This window comes from Microcebus murinus, chromosome 8 (assembly GCF_040939455.1).
Source record: "Microcebus murinus isolate Inina chromosome 8, M.murinus_Inina_mat1.0, whole genome shotgun sequence".
NCBI classification, from domain to species: Eukaryota; Metazoa; Chordata; class Mammalia; order Primates; family Cheirogaleidae; genus Microcebus; species Microcebus murinus.
The window spans coordinates 98144177-98163132 of NC_134111.1; the positions used below are offsets into that span (position 1 = coordinate 98144177).

The 18956-nt window shown below is 36.0% G+C and overlaps 1 protein-coding gene across 24 annotated transcripts in view; it reads right to left on the reverse strand.

Annotated features, from left to right (window-relative positions):
• TRIP12 (thyroid hormone receptor interactor 12) overlaps positions 1 to 18956 on the reverse strand; it is a 144233-nt gene that overhangs the window by 68136 nt on the left and 57141 nt on the right. For all 24 annotated transcript variants that reach the window (XM_076006012.1, XM_076006010.1, XM_020288152.2 and 21 more), the window contains 2 exons: positions 8029 to 8134; positions 4349 to 4485 (listed from right to left, as the gene is read on the reverse strand). In XM_076006012.1, the coding sequence (XP_075862127.1) occupies positions 4349 to 4485; positions 8029 to 8134 (243 nt within the window). The remainder of the gene's footprint in view (positions 1 to 4348; positions 4486 to 8028; positions 8135 to 18956) is intronic.

The window sequence follows — 18956 nt, forward strand, 5'->3', positions numbered from 1 at the left end:
CTAATTTTTTCTCTATATATTAGTTGGCCAATTAGTTTCTTTCTATTTATAGTAGAGATGGGGTCTTGCTCTTGCTTAGGCTGGTTTCGAACTCCTGACCTTGAGCAATCTGCCTACCTCGGCCTCTGAGAGTGCTAGGATTATAGGCGTGAGCCACTGTGCCCGGCCCAAAGTTTTAACAAATAAAATAATTGGTTTTCTTTCTTTCGAGACAGTGTTTTGCTCCTCTGCCTGGGCTGGAGTGTCATGGTATCAGCCTAGCTCACAGCGATTTCAAACTCCTGGGCTCAACTGATCCTCCCGCTTCTGCCTCTCAAGTAGCTGGGACTATAGGAGCATGCTATCACATCCAGCTAATTCTTTTTCTATTTTTAGTTGCCCAGCTAATTCTTTTTCTATTTTTTTTTTTTTAGTAGAGACAGGGTCTCACTCTTGCTCAGGCTGGTCTAGAACTCCTGACCTCAAGAGATCCTCCCACCTCGGCCTCCTAGGGTGCTAGGATTACAGGCGTGACACTGAACCCGGCCAATAAGTGGTTTTTTTAAAGCACACTCTGGAGCTCACACATCAACAAACACCAAAACCTCACTTGTTACAGTAATGCTGGTTTTTGAGTTTATTTATCAGAGGAGCTATACAATTTTACTTTAATATGTTCTACAAATCTAAAACTATTAAAGGTTTCTATACTACTTCTTAAACATATTAATCTAGTAACGTTTGTAATGAATATTTCAAACTGCACTACCACAAAGATATTAAGCAAGACATAAAACTAGTAAAAGCACACAATTGAAAGAGCTGCCAAGGTTCTATTACAGCAGTCCTGATCTTTAGGGAACCACAGAACCATTACAAGAAGGGACAGAGACTGCCTAATTTTTAATGGGAGTGGGGTGCTGGTTTTGACAGAAATTATTTTAAAAGCTGTAAATAAAAGGATTTTTTTGCCAACCCTTTGATGGCAAGTGTTAAGCGTTTGTTCATTGTAGTTCCTTTCAAATATGTTTCCCAAAATTAGATGGCCCAAATTGACCTAGTCTCTAGGCTAATTTAACTAAGAGTAAAGAGGTGGCTGTTTTGTAAAGTAATGCAAATAATAAAATGTAATAAAAAAAAAAAAATCAATGGTAGTCAACTGCAAAGTTCTTTAGTCAAGGCTTCAAAGCTTCTTGGGCACATGTACCAGATTTGTACCCATAGTCAAATACAAAAATATAACTATTAAATATCAACAGACAAAATCCAATGCAAGATTTTCAGCAGTGTCAATTTTTCTTTTTTAAATTAGATATTTCTCCTGTTAAGTTTCAGTATATCTTCATAATGCCATGTAAGATAGCTTACAATAAAGTGAAAACGGAGAAAATGTTGTTTAAGTTAGAACACAAAAATTATATTATGGAATGCCAAGTTTTTGTACTTTAACTAATGTAACCTCTTACCCAGAAAGCAAAGCTAAAATATTAGAAAGCTCCAGAAAAAAAGCACAGACTTGTTAAAAGAGAAAAAAATAAAAATAAATAAAAATTAGAAAGCTCAGAGTTAGATTTTACTTGCCAGGAAATGCTAACAGTTTACTAGATGCGTAAGTACAAGAAACAATCTGAAGATGATTATTCTTTATTTTTTTGGAGTGTCACAAAAACTTTGTAGTAAGGCCAGAAGAATGGTAATTATACATTAATATGAGCCCCAGAATCAGGTAATATGGTAGCAGTTTAATTTGCAGTGGAATTAAACAAAAGTTTACAAAACTGGGTTACTTTCCTTTGACCATCTTTCCTTTACCACCTAACCCTGATCACTTACTGTGAAATTACAAATGTTCTCAATGAAAATGTAGGTGCCAGAATATAGCCTATTTTTCCTTAACATTTTATTGTTTTGCAAGTATAAGGAGGACCACCTGATTCCTTATTTTAGTATCTCTGATATGTGTAGGAGTTCATCAACACTACAAAGGGCTCTGATGAAGTCCAAAGCTAAAAACAACAGGAGTCGGTCTCTGACTCTTGGGACAATCAGGCAAACACAACTTTCAACTTCAAAGGCTAGCATTTCTTATATGAAGAGCTAGGTGGCTGGGCTTAAGGAGAATTTAAGGCTCCACATTATATTATACTACAGAGTAATCCAGTAGGACATCATCATCAATAAACTTTTCTAAGTGTCAATAACACTGGCAAAGTCAGGGTGATAGAGCAAGTTTGCCTCAAGATAGAGCAAGGCTTTAATATCTACATATGACAAAATACATTTATTCCAATGATCACATTGAATTAGGTCTTTAAAAATAAATTAACACTGAAAAAGTAAATGAACAATAAAGGGATCAATTCAATATAATGAAGGTAGAAACTGTAGAAGCACTTTCTGAGAATGGATATTTGCTAAAAAGTGCTCTCTTTGAACCTACACTCTATAATCTAGAGGTTTGTATTTTTAAGTTCCCACTTTTATACACAGAGAAACTAAACTATATTATATTAAAGACCTTAATGTAAAGCTGCTAAGTAATTAACTTCTTTTGTAAGACAGCAGAGGAACTCCCATAATTCACAAGAGATCCATTCTCCAAAATATAATAAAGCCAGTGCTCCTCTAATAGCAGTGAACTTGACCTTTTATCACCAGTTTCAAGGGACATATTTGGAAAACACCTTATCACACACAGTGATTTCAAATATGACTGACAATGTAACAACTCATCTGCCAATTCAACAAAAGAAAAAACGATGAATGACAATGAAACACATGAAGTATTTAAGAAGACTGAGGCTAATCTCTGGACACTCTGATCTTGGGTAAATGGATCAAGGAACAAAACTTTGTACCCCACCCCCTCATTCTGGCCTTCAATTATACATGAATTAAACAAACTCTTGTAACCACAGGGAACCAGAATGACACAGTTGTTAGAAATGTACACTTGACTTCTATGACCTGGATTTCAGAAGTCACACATCCCAGCTTGTAACCCCAAGCAAACATAACCAATACAGGTCACAGTTTTTCATCATTTATAAAATGGCTATAATAGCACTCACAGCTCAGCAGGTTTTTAAAATATTAAATGAGAATATATGTAAAGTGCTTAATACTGTGTCTATAGTAGAGCATACACTCTAAAAATGTTAGCTATTACAATTACTGTAACACACTCAGCAGCTCCATTTCAGTTATCCATTTAGGAATTGCTCCACTTCCATATTCTGGCTTGAAATAAACATTAAAAGACTGGGAAGGAATGTACAATACTGGGAAGGATAGGCTATGTCATGAATAGTTTCAATGAGGTGCACGTAAAATGGACTTTTCTCAAATCTACCAATTAACCCGTCAGTGAACAATTCTAAGAAAAAGATATAGGAAAAAAACTCCTCTCCCACCAGAAGAGATGCTGTAACTAGACCATGTAATTTGTCATACAAAACTGAAAAAGAAGAAGAAAAAAAAAAAAAAAAGAAAACTGAAAAAGAGCAGTGGTAAAAAATGCGAAGCTGAAAAGGATGAGAAGACAACAGTAATGGGGTAAGCCAAACCTTCCTGACAAACTATGACCTATTATCAAATCACAGTCATTAAAGAAATCTAGCACATATTCTAATATTAAACAACAGTACATGAAATACTTTGTTCAAAAGTAAGTACATGCCTAAATCTAGACCTGTGTTATCGTCTTGATTTAAGAGACTGGAACATTTTTGTAGCTGTTGTTAGTATGTCAGTGAGAAATATCAATGGCAGACCACATTTAAAAACTCATTAGCCACAATTAACAACTGAAGTATTAGCCTTGTTTTGGCATTGGTAATGGATACATATTTAAAGCTCAAGAGTGGAAAAAGCCTTAATTTTTGCTGTTCCAAAACATCAAGAATAAAAATAAGTCCATAAAAATATAAACACTATTCTTACAGGTACGTAGTTTCAAACTAAATTATTTTTGTGGGGCTTGTAAAATTCTAAATTAAAATTTATGTATGTGTGAGGCAATTTAAAGCACATCCTTACAATTTAAAGCACATCCTTTATTATGAATTTAAATTCTTTCAAATAATCAATGGACATATGTAAGTTCTAGTAAATACAGAAAAAGCTTAAATAGAGAGGAGTTTATTCCCTACTAAATGCCAGCTGAACGTAATTAGTACAAATTTGGATTGGACAATTTAAAAACAACAATGATAAATCCAGCTAATCAAAATGCCAAATCTGTAAAGTAAAACAAAACAGAACAAAAGTTTATTTGACAGTAACATCTAGTTTATTTCTGTCCCCTCCCTTCTCTCTAAATAAATCTCTAAAAGACAGAAATGTATTTTAGAGCTAAGTGTCAATCTACCTGCAGCTCCTTGGGGAGTTTCATCTGTCCTTGCAGCTGAAGAATTTACTGTCTCCTGGTTGCTTTCAGGGTCTGCCATTTTCTCCTGTCGACGAGCTTCAGCTGCTCCTCTTTTGCCCAGGCCAGAGCCCCGACGACTACAACAGAAAAATGTCATCATAGGCAGCATTACCAGTGAACCAGGAGCAATGTATAGACAACACAAAGCTCAAATTCATGGAGCACAAAGCCAGTTTCTTCTTTTTAAATAAAAATTGTTGCAAAAAATCATTATGCATAACAACCAAGACTTTGTATATTTAAAATTCTCCCAAGTTATAGTGCCTTTACAATGCAAGCTTTTGTGTAACTAAGAGATGTTGTCATCCTTAGAGACAGAAATGATTTTTAAACACTTGCAAATAAATGGAAAAGTGACTCCTGCAGAGAAAATTCAATTCTTTTAAAATAGAGGACCACTTGGCAGGGTAAACAGTGGATCAATATACACAGGCTTGCAGACTAACACTGACAATGGGAGGAGGAGAGGGTGAGAAAAGAATGGGGGAAAATTCCCATCCCCGGTGTTCCATATTGCCTAAATCATCCAAAAATGATTATGCTAATATGGACAATAAAAAATTACTAATTTAATGTTATAAATAAATACAGATGTCCTTTGAGAAGACGCTTATTTATTTATTAGTACAGAGGCAAGGAATAAGGTATATGGAAAAAAGAATGATCATATTTCTCGTGGAGCAAATTAATTTATCAACAATGACGGTTTTCTCTTTTGATAGATCAGTAAGCAAATTGGATAGAAACAAAAGAAACTCCCCAAATTTAACACAATTTGTTAGTATTTAAACAGAAGCTCCCCAAATTTCCTTAGGAAATGCAGAAACCTACTACTAAAGACATGTTTTAGAAAAAAGGCACACTGCAATGAAATGAGATGCCACCTAATAAACAGGAGCAGGTATAACTGACATGTAAATAATGGTGCTGACTTCTCTCTAGAACACTAGGAGAGTTTATTCTCCTAACTAGTGAAAAGGCCTCCCCAAACAGGGATTTGCTTAGCTAATCCTTCCTTCACAAGGAAGCAGCTCATTCCAACCCATTTTACCAATCTACAAATTCCTAGGATTCAAATTCATTCAACATCTAATTTGTGCCAATACACTGGGCTGATCACATTGGGTACACAGGGTTACTGCTGCCCTAAAGTAATGTTAGTCTAAAAACAGCCTCAGTAGGTTAAGCCAGGCACTAGTTTTAAGCAGAATCTCAACTAATTCAGAAAAGGTCTGTGATAGAGTGTTTCAGGCAGGTGGTTGGATGGTTTGTGCACAGCATGATCACATATACCCCAAGTATTAATAACTTCACATGCACTAATTAAGTGGTCATGAGTAGAAGGAAACAAGGTGGCAGACAAAGGCCAGGAAGACAATTATTAACACTTATTTACCTGACTTCACATGTAGCTTAAAATTAATTTTCCAACACAGTGAATGCAGTTTATATCTCAGACTATAAACCTTTAGTGAATAAGACTCAAAATTTGTCCCAAAATAGGACAAAAACTCTGGAAAACTAAGAAATTTTTTCAGAGATTCTCATAAAAGTTTTGCTAAGAAACCTCAAAAGCAAACAGGTATACAAATTCCAGATATTTAAAACAATCCAACGAAACGGAAGCGGAGAAGTAGGGACTTAAAGTGGCAAGGGTATACTTCTTACGACTTCCAGGCAACAAGTCATATGTTACTATTTTACCACCACCAAGAGCAATCAAAATAGATTATCTTATACAATGACAAAAAAAATGCTAAAACCTTTCTACTAACCTGAGTTACAGCAGGGAAGAGGCAAACTAAAATCATTCCCCCATCACACATTTTTGATGCATTTAGTAGAGAGAACAAACCACAGTCGTGAACCGCATAATCTTTCTGTAAACGAAGGGCCATGGTATACATAGCAGTGGCCCCATAAGACTATAGCTTACTGTACCTTTTATGATTACGTTATGTTTAGATACACAAATACTTGCCATTGTGTTACAGATGCCTACAGTATTCAGTACAGTAATATACTATATAGGTTTGTAGCCTAGAAGCAATAGGCTATACCATCTAGTCTAGCAGTGTAGTAGGCTAGACTACCTATTTGTGTAAGTTTTGTGTAATATTATACCTATTTTGTATAATATTCACATAATGGCCAAACTGCCTAACGTCGTGTTTGTCATAACATGTCCCCCTCATTAAGCTATGCATGCCTGTACATATAAAAGAGATAGAACTCATATCTGGCTACTGAATAAATAGCAGACAAGGGCACTTAACCAAATGACCAACCCTAAAAATCTAAGAGGAAATTGCAGGGAAAAGATTTTTACCTTCAATAAGATTCTCAATTAGTTAGGGTTAAAATAATGGACTATATCATATCAAAAATAGTTGATGTTTGAAAATGAGATCCACATCAACTGGGAGAAAACAGGACTTGGAAATGTGAGAGGACACACGCAATACCTATCTTTTCTTGAGGGGAAGATGTAGCATAAAATAAAAATTAAGTACATTTTGACCCTCAACCACTAAACTAAATAACTGGTGCCAACACTTATGGAAACTAATTAGGCAATATTACAGTCATTAAAACAGGCATCTCTTGAGTAATTCATCACTCTACTGGGAAATTTAACTTTCTTTTTTTTTCTGAGACAAGAGTCTCACTCTGTTGCCCAGACTAGAGTGCAGTGGCATCAGCCTAACCCACACCAACCTCAAACTCCTGGGCTAAAGTGATTCTCCTGCCTCAGCCTCCCAGGTAGCTGGGACTACAAGGCACATGCCACCATGCCCGCCTAATTTTTTTTTTTTTCTACTTTTGGTAGAGACGGGGTCTCGCTCTTGCTCAGGCTGGTCTCAAACTTGAGCTCAAATGATCTGTCTGTGGAGGCCTCCCAGAATGCTAGTTTTACAGGTGTGAGCCATGACACTTGGCCTTAGATTTTTTTTTATTTTTTTTGAGACAGAGTCTCACTCTGTTGCCCGGGCTACAGTGCTGCGGCATCAAGCAATCCTTCTGCCTCAGCCTCCCAAGTAGCTGGTACTACAGGCATGCGCCACCATGCCCAGCTAATTTTTCTATGTATTTTTAGTTGGCCAATTAATTTCTTTCTATTTTTTAGTAGAGACGGGGTCTCACTCTTGCTCAGGCTGGTTTTGAACTCCTGACCTTGAGCGATTCACCCGTCTTGGCCTCCCAGAGTGCTAGGATTATAGGAGTGAGCCACCGCGCCTGGCCTTAACTGTCTTTTAAAAACAACCCAAATATGTATAAACATGCTCATTGGAGATTTATTTTGCAGGCTACACTCTAAAAACAACAAACTACTGGCAACAACTGTAAAAATAGTGTAGGAAGAGAGGAAAAAGGAGAAGACAGAAATGGCACCAAAAAATAGCATGATTAAACCTTAGTAAAAACATGTAAAATACTGGGGAAGAATTCACAAAGATAATACAACTTATGTTACAATAAATACTCAAGTACAGTAAAAAATTATTTTAACTTCACTAATTAAAATAAAAACTTACATAGTTAAGGACTGAAAGTTGAAAATATCTAAGCAACAGAAGATAAATGAACTCACCACATAGCGAAAAAACTCAAATTATTACCTGGTACTAGCACAGGAGCCCGTGGTCTTTTGGCGTGTGCTCCGCCTCAAACTGGGGAGCTCAGCAGGTGGGGACTCACTGCGTTTCTTGGTAGATTTTCTTAAACCTATATGTGGGAAATGTAAAAGTAAAATTTTATAAAGAGAAGTTATCACGAATTAAAAATTACAAAATTCTTTCAGGTCATCATCCTATTCAAAAGACCACAGAAACTTTTCATGGCCTCTCCAGCCATTTGATAGGTTTACTTTCATAGCTTGACTTCACTCAGCCTATTCGTAATGGAAAAGGGAATGGCATTTGGCACTCCATTTCAGGACCAGTCTTCCTTGATCAAGGCCTAACCTTGATCAAGCCATCCCATACCAAGCGTGACAGTCCCACCTCTCCCAAACCATCTTCTTTCACATTTCATGTGTGTTCTCCTCCACTACCCTTCTCCCCTAACTAAAGCCAAGTGATTTTTTGTATATTCTATATATTTCAAGAATTTACTAAATTTCACTAAATTTACTAAATGTATTACACTGTTCTGACATTGCCCCATTTCAGTTAGTGTATCAGGTTTGTCAATAAACTTATGAGAGAACAAATAGGGTTATACCACTTACCAGCAAGGAACATACACTGGAACCGAAGCTTATTGGATTGCCTGATTTATAGAATACCATGTAATTAGGGGGGAACGTCAATCAAGCACAGTTTACATGTTATTCTTGAAGCAAACTAATGCCTCTGGCAGGGTTAACAGACTGTCAGAAGATACAGGAATTAAGTTTATTATTTTATAAATGAGAAAGCCATGAGAGCATCCATCTTCCCTCCCCCAACCCCAATAATGTTATCTCATACATGATGACATATTAAACAAGGACCTCCAATAGTGAAACATCTCCAAAGTCAACAATCTTATTTCCATAAGAACTAGAGAACTGTGTTAACTCCTTCAGAGAATAATTAACTACACAACTGGTCCTGGTCACTTGCTTTTTTTTCCAGGAAGTTTTAATTTTGGGCTATTTCATTGCTTTAAAGGGAAAAGTTAAATTCTTTACTCCTTTTTGTTAAAATCACCAGTAAACAGTATGGAATAGAAGTGGTAAAAAGGTTTCAAGACATCTTAATCATTTAGATTCTTAATTTAAACCTTCATTCAACGTGAGATGGTCTTTACAGCATACATAAGGAGGCTGCTAAGTGAAAATCAAGTTATTCAAGAATCTTTGGGCCAGGCATGGTGGCTCACGCCAGTAATCCTAGCACTCTGGGAGGCTGAGGCAGGATTGCTTGAGCCCAGGAATTTGAGGTGGCTGTGAGCTAGGCTGACGCCACGGCACTCTAGTCTGGGGAACAGAGTGAGACTCTGTCTCAAAAGCAAGAATCTTTGAACACAAAAGAGAAGCTGTAGAGACTTTAAAATTTGTGTTCAGATAAACGTTTAGACATCTAAATCACACCTTTAGGGACTTTTTTCAAAAAAATTTTTATGAAATTATCTTGACACTTGAAACTGACATAAAAGAATCAAAGGATGAAACATTAATTCGGGAAAGAAAATTGGCTTAACATTTTCTTACATTACAATTTCACTTTTAGGTTTATTTTCTACATAGCATATAGTCAGAATTACTTGATATGATCATACATACGCCTGATATGCTATACTATCTTATCTTTGCCTGGGTATATTCGCTGGTGACCTGAGAGACAGAAATGGTATGAAGACAGATCAATGGAGCCAGCTTAATATGTTAATATGTTATAGCTAATTAGTATCACCATTCTGTAATACTTAAAAAATTAAGAAATAATTTTTAAATTTTCAGGAAATATTAAATCACACTTGTTTATGTGTATTGTGTGGCTAAGTCAAAGTAGACTAAAAAATGTACAGTTTAGAAAGAGAAAAAAAAAAACCAAGTGCAGATTACATTAAAACACTCTCCATAAGAAAACAAAAAGCCATGTTTCACTTACAACAAAGTGCCCTTGTATTACTGTCACTAATATTACTTAGTTCTTAGTTCATGTAATACTAAAATACTTCTATACATACGTTATACAGTAATGGATATCAGTACAGATTTCACATCTATTTAGTGACATTCAAAATAAAATATTCAAATTAAAGTATTGTGCGCTACTGCTATACTGCTGATTTAAGATCATAGTATGCTTTTGTAACCAAACGTTACGTTTTTACTATTCATGCTCTAAAATAGACTCCGGTGTTTAACTGTCTTTTAAACTCTAGTGAACTATAATTTACATGTGATAAAATGTACTTATTTGAAGTGTATGGGTCAATGAGTTTGACAAAATATATTCACTCATGTAACCAGAATAACAATCAAGACACAGAACATTTCTATCAGTCTAAAAATATAAAAAGGTCCTCCAGGTCTCTTGCAGTTAATCCCCTCTCCCTAACTTAAGGTCCTGAACCACTGATCTACTTTCTGTTGCATTTTTGCCTATTTTAGAATTTCATATAAAGAGAATCATATGTTTTGGAAATAAATTCATTTTGTTACACATATTAGTACTCCATTCCTTTTTATTGCTGAGTGGTATTCTTGTGCGTAGATGTGTAACAATCTGCTTATCTATTTTTGGTGTTAAACTTTAAGAGGACCACATTAAGTTGCAGACATAGGAAAGGGAATGACAGCACATCTGTTTACAGCATGGTTTACTGAATATTTTAAGTTCACTGTTGAGACCTACTGCTCAGAAAAAAAGACTCCTATCAAAATATCTCTGCTCATGGACAATATACTTGTGGTCACCCAAGAGCTCTGATGGGACATGTATAAGGAGATTAATGTTTCTATCCCTGCTAACACAACATCTGTTTTGCAGCCCATGAACCAAAGACTAATTTTGACTTTCACTCTTATGATTTAAGAAATACATTTTTTAAGGCCATAGCTGCCATAGATAGCGATTTCCTTGAATGGATCTACACAAAGTCAATTGAAAACCTTCTGGAAAGGACTCATCATTCTAAATGTCATTGAGAACATTGGTGACTCATGGGAGGAGGTCAAAATATCAACAAGTGTGTCAAAGAGGTGGGTTCCTACCCTCGTGGATGACTTTGACTTTGAGAGGTTCAAGATGATCAGTGGAAGAAGTAACTACAGATACGGTGGAAACAGAGAACTAGAATTAGAAATGGAGGCCGAAAATGTGACCAAATTGCTGCAATCTCATGATCAAACTTGAACAGATGAAGAGCTGCTTCTTACAGATGAAAAAAGAAAATGGGTTTTTTGGTTCATTTTTTCTTTTGTTAAAAAGAGACAAACTCTTGCTTTGTTGACCAGGCTGGCTGGAGGGTAGTGGCTCAATCACACTTCACTGTAACTACTGTAATCTCAACCTCCTGGACTCAATCCTCCCACCTCAGCCTCCCAAGTAGCTGAGAGTACAGGTGTGTGCTACCATGCCCCACAATTTTTTATTTTATTTTTTTGTAGTTAAAGTGTCTCTCACTATGTTGTCCAGGATGAAAATGGTTTCCTGAGATGGAATCTACTCCTGGTGAAGATGCTGTGAATATCATTGAAATGACAACAAAGAATTTAGAATAGTACATAAACTTAGATGATAAAGCAGCAGTAAAGTTTGAGAAGATTGACTCCTAACATAAAAATGCTATCAAACAGTATGACATGCAACAGAGAAATCTTTCCTGAAAGGAAGAGTCAATCAATGCAACAAAATTCATTGTTACCTTATTTTAAAAAACTGCTATAGCCACCCTAACCTTCAGAAACCACCAACCTTATCAGTCAGGAACCATCAACATTAACGTAAGACCCTCAACTAGCAAAAGGATTATGACTTAAGGCTCCGATAACTGTTAGTATTTTTTAACAATAAAGTAATTTTTAATTAAGGTATATAATTGTCTTTTTAGACATAAGCTATTGCACACTTAACAGGCTACAGTGCAGTGTAAACACAATTTTTATATGCACTGGGAAATCAAAATATTCATTTGACTTTTTTTCCCTTCTTTTTAAAAGAGAGCCAGGATCTCAGTATGCTGCCCAAGCTCGTCTTGAACTCCCAAACTCAAGCAATCCTCCAGCCTCCTCCCAAAGTGCTGAGATTACAGGTGTGAGTCACTCACTATGCCCAGCCTGACTTGCTTTACTGAGATATGAATTTTATTGCTGTGGTCTGGAACCAAACCACCAATACTTGAGGTATGCCTGCATATCTTTATTAATAGTTACTTTGGCATAATAAATTAAAAAAATGCAAAGGGGCTAGCATGGTGGCTCATACTTGTAATCCTAGCACTTTGGGAAGCCAAGGCAGGAGGAGGAACAGCTGAGGCCAGGAATTCCAATACCAGCCTGAGGAACACAGTGAGACCCTGTTTCTAAAAAACTGAAAAAATTAGCCAAGCATGGTGATGTACATCTACAATCCTAGCTCCTCAGAAAGCTGAGGGAGGAAGATTACCCGAGCCCAGGATCATGCCACTGCACTCCAACCAAGGTAACAGAGCAAAACCTAGTCTCCAATAAAAACAAACAAAAGTAATCTATAAGGATATAAAAAAGGACCACACATTTCTATTTTAAAATCACTCTAATAATAAAATTCAAGTTTCATAGATGATAGATAATAAGCTAAATCACAAATGCAAATTTCTAAACTAAATTTTTATCTCCTAATCAATGCACAGCCATTTCATGCATTGATTTAGTGGTATGGATTAAGAACACTGGAAACATGCAAAGATATTCATTTAAGAATTATTTACGATAAGGAAAAACTAGGAGATAAATGCCCAGTAATAAGGAATGGTTAAATGAAGAGTATGACAGTAAAAACTGCAAGAATAGTTAGTAGTTGATGAGGATGTGACCAAACCAGTACTTTTATATAACTGGTAAGAATGATAAATTCAAATATGTCTATGGGAAATTTCAATATATATATCAATATTTAAAAGGAACATAACCAGTGACCTAACAAGCAAATAGTAATGTAAATTACAAAGCTATATTTAAAATTTACAAGAACAATTTAAATACACATTAGTAGGGAATGGGCTAAATAAGGGCATATTCATAGGCAGCCATTAAAAATGATATAATTTACAATTTTCTGAGAGGAAGAAGTCTGTTAATAAGTATTTAGGCAGAGGGAGCACTTTAGTTCCTTCACATCTAAAACATGGATACAGTCTCATTCTGTCATTGTAAGGATGAAATCTGATGTATGTCAAATGTCTATTTTAGAGCCTGGTACACAACAGACACTCAAAAAGCAATGCCTCTTGTCATGTATAGTGAGATCTACTTTTAAAAGAGTATGCGCACATGCACAGAAATGTATCTGCCCTCTGGGTATAGACAGAAGACTGAATACACATGCATTCACTTCTGTCGCCTCATGAAATGCCACTAAAATAGCAGTAACAGAATCTGAGACATAAATCCATAGAGATGGAAAAAATGGAAGACAGTACAATGACAATACAATTTTAGAACATGGAAAGCAGAGATACCAGGGCTAAATGCACCGGAAACTCCAGAAAGCTCTAAGAACAAACCTGAGACAAGTACCAATTAGACTAACACTACAAAACCCAAAAAGGCTCAGGAACTGGTGGGTACCAGTTACCTTTGGGATAATGTTGGGGTTAAAATGGAGGATTGGTTATTAGGCTGTTTATGAAGCAGATTCCCAGATCTCCTCCCCCTCTTGCACAGCTGGGCAACTATTCCTCTCCTGCCCAGCAAAAGGACCTTTCTTCTTCAGAAAGCACAAAATATAGAAATTCTCCAATTAAAGTACATAGTATAAATAGGTGCAGTACACCAAAAATGAGAGGGAGATCAAATACAAACAGATGTATTGGATGACACATACAATGCCTCCTTCCCAGGCCTATTCTCCCGCTCTGCCCCCAGAACTCTGGCATTGAGGCCTTTGCTTCAAGGCAGGAGTTTAAAAGAATCTTCCCTGTGGAATTCTATCAGCTGAAGAAAAAAGTCCTAAAAATAATGATGAAAAAAGTTTAGCGAAGAAACAGCCCAACCAGATAACCAGACAGTGAATCTCAGTCCAATGTCACTTATATACTCAAAGCTTACAAATTAGATTTTTGGTCTCCTCATACACTGGACTATGAGGAGACAACCAGAATTACCTATAAGGAATGTTCCTAGTATCAAAAACAAAGCCAACCCAATCCCACCACATCCTCCCAAAAAACCTATTTAAAAGAGACTGTTGCCACGGCACTCACTCTAGCCTGGGCAACAAAGTGAGACTCTGTCTCAAAAAAAAAAAAAAAAAAAAAGACTAGGCAACCAAATAAAACTGTTTATGTCCTCAAAAAAGAAATTCTCCATAAATCAAATATAGGATTCTATAAAAACGGATATGAAAACAAAACAATCTTTTGACAATAAAACACGATAGCAAACATTAAAAAAAAAAAAGCAAAAGCAAGAGAAGAGTTGGAAAATGAAGTTTTAAAGCAAAGCAAAGCAAGGGCAAAGAGATAAGATCAAGACCATCTAAGAGGACAATCGCCTCAAATAATAGAAAATCTAGAAAGAGAAATGAAACAAGTGGGTGACCAACTATCCTAGTTTGCCTGGGACTATCCTGGTTTTTTGGAGCTGAAAATTTTCAGTCTTAGGGAATGCCTCAGACTCAGAGACACCAAGACAGCTGGTCACCCTGACAAGTAATGAAAATAAATCGACAGCAATGGGCAATATTGCAACATTTCTAAATTACAGGTAAAAATCTGCATGCTTCCATAAAAAAGGGTTACAGATACAACATATCAGGAATAAGAATGGTTCTAGTAGTGAAATTTAAAAGATAAAATTCTTCAAAATTCTAAAAGAAAATAATTCCAAACCCAGAACTCTATATTCACCCATGTGTCAAGTAAATATCAGGGCAGTATGATACATTCAGATATTTAAAATCTAAAAAAAAAATTTAAATCTCCTAAGTATTATTTTTTTTATATATATGTTCCACCAAAACAAGAAACCAAGAAAGATGGCATAGAATCTGGAAAAAGGAAACTGAAAAAATTGAAGAAAATCCCAAGGCTTTAAAGCAGTACACAACCAGGCATAAAAGAGCAACTATCTAGAGGCCTCATTTGTTCAGGAAGATGAAACAGATGCATAGAGACAGCTTGAGAAAAAGCTGTGACAATTAGTAAGGAGTGTGGAGTTGAGTGATGGGTTCATAGAGAAGGAAAACAGTAACCAAAAGACCCCATTAAATTCAGGAAATACAACAATGTGTAAGAAACAAAAATGTGGCACAGTGTAAACAACATTTACGTAATATAAATACTGAGTACTGACCATGTCTGGAAAAATGGTTAGTATATATGGGTGAATGGGGTGGAATAAGGTAAGAATGCAAAACCCTCATCTTACATAGGAGGAATGCCATACAGCTCAAACTTACAAAAAAAAAAAAAAAAAACTCAACAAATGGACATATGAAAGTATATAATTTAGAGACTGAAATAAACATCAAAATAATCAGCTACAGAAAAGTGCAAAAGTAACTGATAGAAGGATTGCTGGTTTTTTTTTTTGGAGACAGAGTCTCACTTTGTTGCCCAGGCTAGAGTGAGTGCCGTGGCGTCAGCCTAGCTCACAGCAACCTCAAACTCCTGGCTCAAGGAATCCTCCTGCCTCAGCCTCCTGAGTAGCTGGGACTACAGGCATTCGCCACCATGCCCGGCTAATTTTTTGTATATATTAGTTGGCCAATTAATTTCTTTCTATTTATAGTAGAGACGAGGTCTCGCTCTTGCTCAGGCTGGTTTTGAACTCCTGACCTCGAGCAATCCGCCTGCCTCGGCCTCCCAGAGAGCTAGGATTACAGGCGTGAGCCACCACACCCGGCCAGGATTGCTGTTTTTAAATAACTGTTTAAGTCTCTGACTTTGCACACAAGTGCTGATAAATATAATGAAAAAATTTTCGCAGGATATGCACCAAAAAAAAAAAAGAAGTAGCCCTTGGGGAATAAAATTAAAGGTGATTTTGTATTTTTATTCTTTGTACTTTTTTTGTATTTTTCTCAATAGTTTCAACAAACATCCTAGAAGTGTCAAAACTATTACAAAATACAAAGGGAAGAATATAAAGAGCAATTCTTACTATCATGTAAATTCAATAAAATGTAACTTGGCTAAGTTAATTTCTTACTGTGATCTAGTATACAAGAATACGTAACATGGTCATTTAAAATTCACAATGTAACACAAAGCAAGACATTCCTAACAAAGAGACCAACAATATTTTTTTCCAATAAATATTCTCTTTTTTCCTACGTTGGCAACTCTTTTAACTTACTGAATTTTTTTTTTTTTTTTTTTTGAGACAGAGTCTCACTTTGTTGCCCAGGCTAGAGTAAGTGCCGTGGCATCAGCCTAGCTCACAGCAACCTCAAACTCCTGGGCTCAAGCAATCCTCCTGCCTCAGCCTCCCCAGTAGCTGGGACTACAGGCATGCGCCACCATGCCCAGCTAATTTTTTCTATATATATATTTTTTTTAGTTGGCCACTTAATTTCTTTCTATATTTAGTAGAGACGGGGTCTCGCTCTCGCTCAGGCTGGTTTCGAACTCCTGACCTCGAGCAATCCGCCCACCTCGGCCTTCCAGAGTGCTAGGATTACAGGCGTGACCCACCACGCCTGGCCACTTACTGAATTTTTTTAAAAGCCTTAAAAATACTTAGAGTCTTTGTTGGTACTTTTTCTCAGTGGTTGCATAATGGAACTATTAAACTTTTCTAAGTTGCTGCATTATTTTGACAGCTGCCTTAGAATACGGAAAACACTTAATACCCAAGACTTTTCCTTTTAAACTCCCTGCGCCCAACACCTCATGGGGCTCAAAGATAATCCACTTTTTTCAGCTCAATAGGGATGATCCTACAAAATGAAAGCAAGTGAAACCAAAAGTCTACTGTAAATTCTTTTCTCCTCAACTCACTCTCATTTCCTCCCTCTAGTGATGCAAAGCATTATGTCTTCCTAATCTAGGCAGAACTGCCTTCTTTGAATTCAGCATCTGTGTGATTCTTGTCTAGTTCTGATAATGGACAAAGGCTGCATGCAAGTCACCAGAAGAGTATGAAACTCAAGATGAAATAAGCTGGTATTACTGCTGACTATGTTATTAATAAAATGCACACGATGTGCACTTTAATGGAGAGTAGAGTGGATCTACAAATAGAAACATCAGCCTTGAAATATATACCTCTAAGTTTTTCTATAAATAAGTTGTATAATTACTTCAATTTTGATTACCAACTATTTCTTATAATCCCATGCCATCATCCTCTACTACTCAGACACTTTGAAATCATTACAAATTTTTAAAAAATTAGCTCACTTTAAAAAAGCAAATCAGCAAAATATATTTTGAAGTTGAACTAATTACAAAATCATTAAAAGTATGATATAAAAATATTAGAAAGAAATTTTTTAAACCACATATATCATATTATCATACTGGTTTTACATTTATGCCTATTTAAATTTACAAGTATGTCTATTTACTTAGGTTAAATAACACCAAGACAGCTATAATAATTTCCTAATACACATTAAAAATTGTCACATAACACTATTCTTTCTGGGGTACTCTTGAGACCTCTACCACGTGATATATGGTGACCTTTGTCCCAGAGTTATTCTAACGAATTGCAGCTGGCAAGCAACAAAACTTCAGGAAGCCTAGCACTAAAGTAGCTATTTGGCTAGCTCTCCTGCCAGCCCCAGTTTCTCACCAGGAACTTGTTCATCAGCCCCTATCAACAGTTTGAAGCAGAACACTGGAAAAGGTCTTCCTGCTAAAAATATTATAGCATTTCCCAAAGTATATTCCATAGACCACTGCTGTCTTCGAAGGTCAAATAAGTCTACAAGATACTGGATTAAGGAGAAGTTACTTTAAGAGTTCTCGCGGATTTCAATATGCTAATAATGCACATCTTGAATCTCCCTGAGTAGTATTTGAACAGGAGGAATCAGCCTTTACCAGAGGAAACATAACACATTTGAATTAACAAGTTCACTGATTCTTAAAAGGTAGACGACAAAAAAGGACACCAGGGGGAAAACAGTACCCAATTTGAAATGTAGTATCATACTCCATTTTAGATCATTTATAGGCTTTTTCCACCAGATTTCTACTATCAGAAACCCACCCGTCAATTTCTACCCATTGAATCTAATTCTGCCCTTTGGATTAATGCCCAAAACCAAAAACCCTGATATATACAAAAGCCTTTCAAATATATGAAGAACACAATTCTTAATACATCATTATATGTTGGTGCAAAATTAAAGCACTTTAATTTTTCAAAGTTGTTTTCACATCTATTCTTTCATTTATGCTTCACAAAAAGGAGTATTATTTTGCAAATAAGATCAGGAATTAGGCTAGTATCATAGCTATAGCTGAATTTGCCCAACCCCACAAAACTATCAGAAGGTAACAGAACTTTAAATCTGAGTCTTCCAAATCGTAAAGTGATACATGCCCAGGATTTATTTACTGATCACTTCATTCTGTAAATGCTGCTTTTATATATTAATGTTTTCTGCCTTAAGTTACTCAACTTCAGTTGTGCACCCTAAATTGTGTGATGCATGCTATGTATCAAACACTATGCTAAGTCTACTCACATATTCATTTATTCCTCAAATAACTATTATGCCCACTTTACAACAAAAAAGTTACAAACTTGCTCACAATCACCAGCTAATAAAATGGCAGAAGTAGGGTTCAAATCCAGGATTTGGGGCTCTGATATTAAAGATTCTATCCTCAAAATACCACTACTTGAAACTCCAAGAGATTATCATAAAATACCTCATTTTGCCCATATATCCTTAAG